Raw genomic sequence first — 2097 nt, forward strand, 5'->3', positions numbered from 1 at the left:
AACAGATGGACACCACTTTTAAATTGGATTTTTCAATAGGCAAAAAAGAAGAATGCTACATACTTCATTGATAGAGAAAAAAGAACGAACTAAATGTAAGGAAAACTTTTTGCTGATAAGGCATTGAAATCTTAAAACTTTTGAAGCTGAAGCAATCTAGAAAATCTTGCGATTAAATTTAATATATAAAATATATTAATTTTTGCATTAGAATATATATTAAGCTACTAAGCCTGATAAGCAGTTTTAAGTTTACAAGTGAATTGCATTTAAATTTTGTATTTTTTATGGCGATTAAATTTTTATATAAACAAAGGTCAAGTTAAATATTTTTTTATTAAAAATAAAATTTTAAAAACAAAAATTTTGTCTAAAAAATGAGGTGAAGTCAAGTTTTATATCAACACATAAACATTAAATTAAATTTATTTTTTGACATCATCGTCGAAACGAAATGAATTTGTTTTTGCATATAATTTAATTTTTATTTTTGTTATTTTTAAGATTTATAAACTAAACAGTAAATATTACCGAGTAAATAATACTAAAAGCATATATTAATTGAAGTCACTTAAATTTAACCAGCGAAAGATCCACGAGAATTTATCGTAGCCGCACCAGTGCCAGTGCCATTGCGTGATGCCTCAATTGCTTGATAATTTAAAAACCAGAATGGACGTTGATCCAAGGGTAAACGGTTTAATTGTTCGATGAGTAACTGATCGCCAAGTGCATCATGTGGTAAACGTTGTGGAGTTGTTGCGGTCGATGATGCTCCCGCTGCTGCTGCTGCTGCTGCTGCTGTCGCTGTTGTTGTTGTAGTGGAGAAAGGTATAGTGGAACCAGCAAACGTATTTGTGGCTGTATTTGAGAAACCAACCAGAGGAGTTGTTGGTGCATCAATTTCACCAAGGCGATTATCTATGTTAAATACTGGTCCAGGTGCTGCTAAAGGTACATAAGTAGCTTGTGGAACAATCACTGGATAGCCAATTGGTGGACGTTGTGATGCACCAAATGGAATTTGATTAACTGTTGTAGTTTCAGCTGCACCAAAACGATCAACAATATCAACATTACTAGCGGTTGTGCTATGATATTTGTCTTTCTGATTTAATCCGCCTGTAGGACGAGAGCCCGCAAAAGAAGGACGTTGTGCATGTACAGAATTTAACATTATTAACGCGATAGCGACGAAAACGATTGTATTTGCTTGCTTATGCATTTCGTTTAAATTAATTTTTGCTTTTTATTTTAAATTAATAAAAGTAATCTTTTTTTTATATACTTAGTTTGTATACAAAATGCTTAATATTCACGTTTTGTCTTTAATTATTAAAATATATTCACTTCACGTTTGCTTTCACCTCGGAGGTTGAGTTTCGACTGTTTACTTCTCATCCAAAAGCATTTCTATTTATAAAAATAACCAGACTTGGGCTTTAACAAAACAAACCTTTTTTTTAATGCCGCTGCTGCTCACTATAGTTGGCTAAATTATTCATTGTCGTAGAGATTCTCATTCATATAAACACTCACTCACGTCGCAGATTATCTTTCCCCAGACAGAAATTACTCATATCAGCGCGTACGCTCAAGAGTTCCCATATTTCTGTACTTTTTATTGTTTTCGCGAATACTCAGAAAAGTTTTTTATAATCTTATTTTTTGTTGTTGTTATTTTTAATTCATGAAACAGAAGTCAAGTTCAACTTAAATTTGTAAACTATAAACAGAGACTCACAACAAATATAAATGAATTCCATAAAAAAAATTAAATGAAAAAAATTGAATAAAAAAAAATTATTATTTCAATAGTTAATTAATAAATAAGAATTATTTTTGATAAATAGAACTGTAAATTAATATATTCTACTATAAGATAAAAATTGTAATTACTAGATAACGATCAAGTGCTTCCATTTAAGTTTTAGTTCCCTAAAATCATAAACCCAACTTACACTTATTATTATTCTTGTTTTAATCTAAACAACAATACGCATAATACAATAAGAGAAAACATGCAAACCACAGCTATATAAATTCAGTTAACTATTACCATTAACCCTTCATGTAAGAAACTAGAATATTTTATAA

At 29.9% G+C, this 2097-nt stretch overlaps 1 protein-coding gene across 1 annotated transcript; it reads right to left on the reverse strand.

Annotated features, from left to right (window-relative positions):
• Positions 1-459: 459 nt before the first annotated feature.
• Positions 460-1400, reverse strand: LOC119668542. The gene has a single exon (XM_038078082.1). The coding sequence runs from the start codon at positions 1223-1225 to the stop codon at positions 578-580; it is 648 nt and encodes a 215-aa protein (XP_037934010.1). The 5' UTR covers positions 1226-1400; the 3' UTR covers positions 460-577.
• Positions 1401-2097: the final 697 nt, after the last annotated feature.

The sequence above is a fragment of the Teleopsis dalmanni genome, chromosome 1 (genome assembly GCF_002237135.1).
Source record: "Teleopsis dalmanni isolate 2A chromosome 1, ASM223713v2, whole genome shotgun sequence".
NCBI classification, from domain to species: Eukaryota; Metazoa; Arthropoda; class Insecta; order Diptera; family Diopsidae; genus Teleopsis; species Teleopsis dalmanni.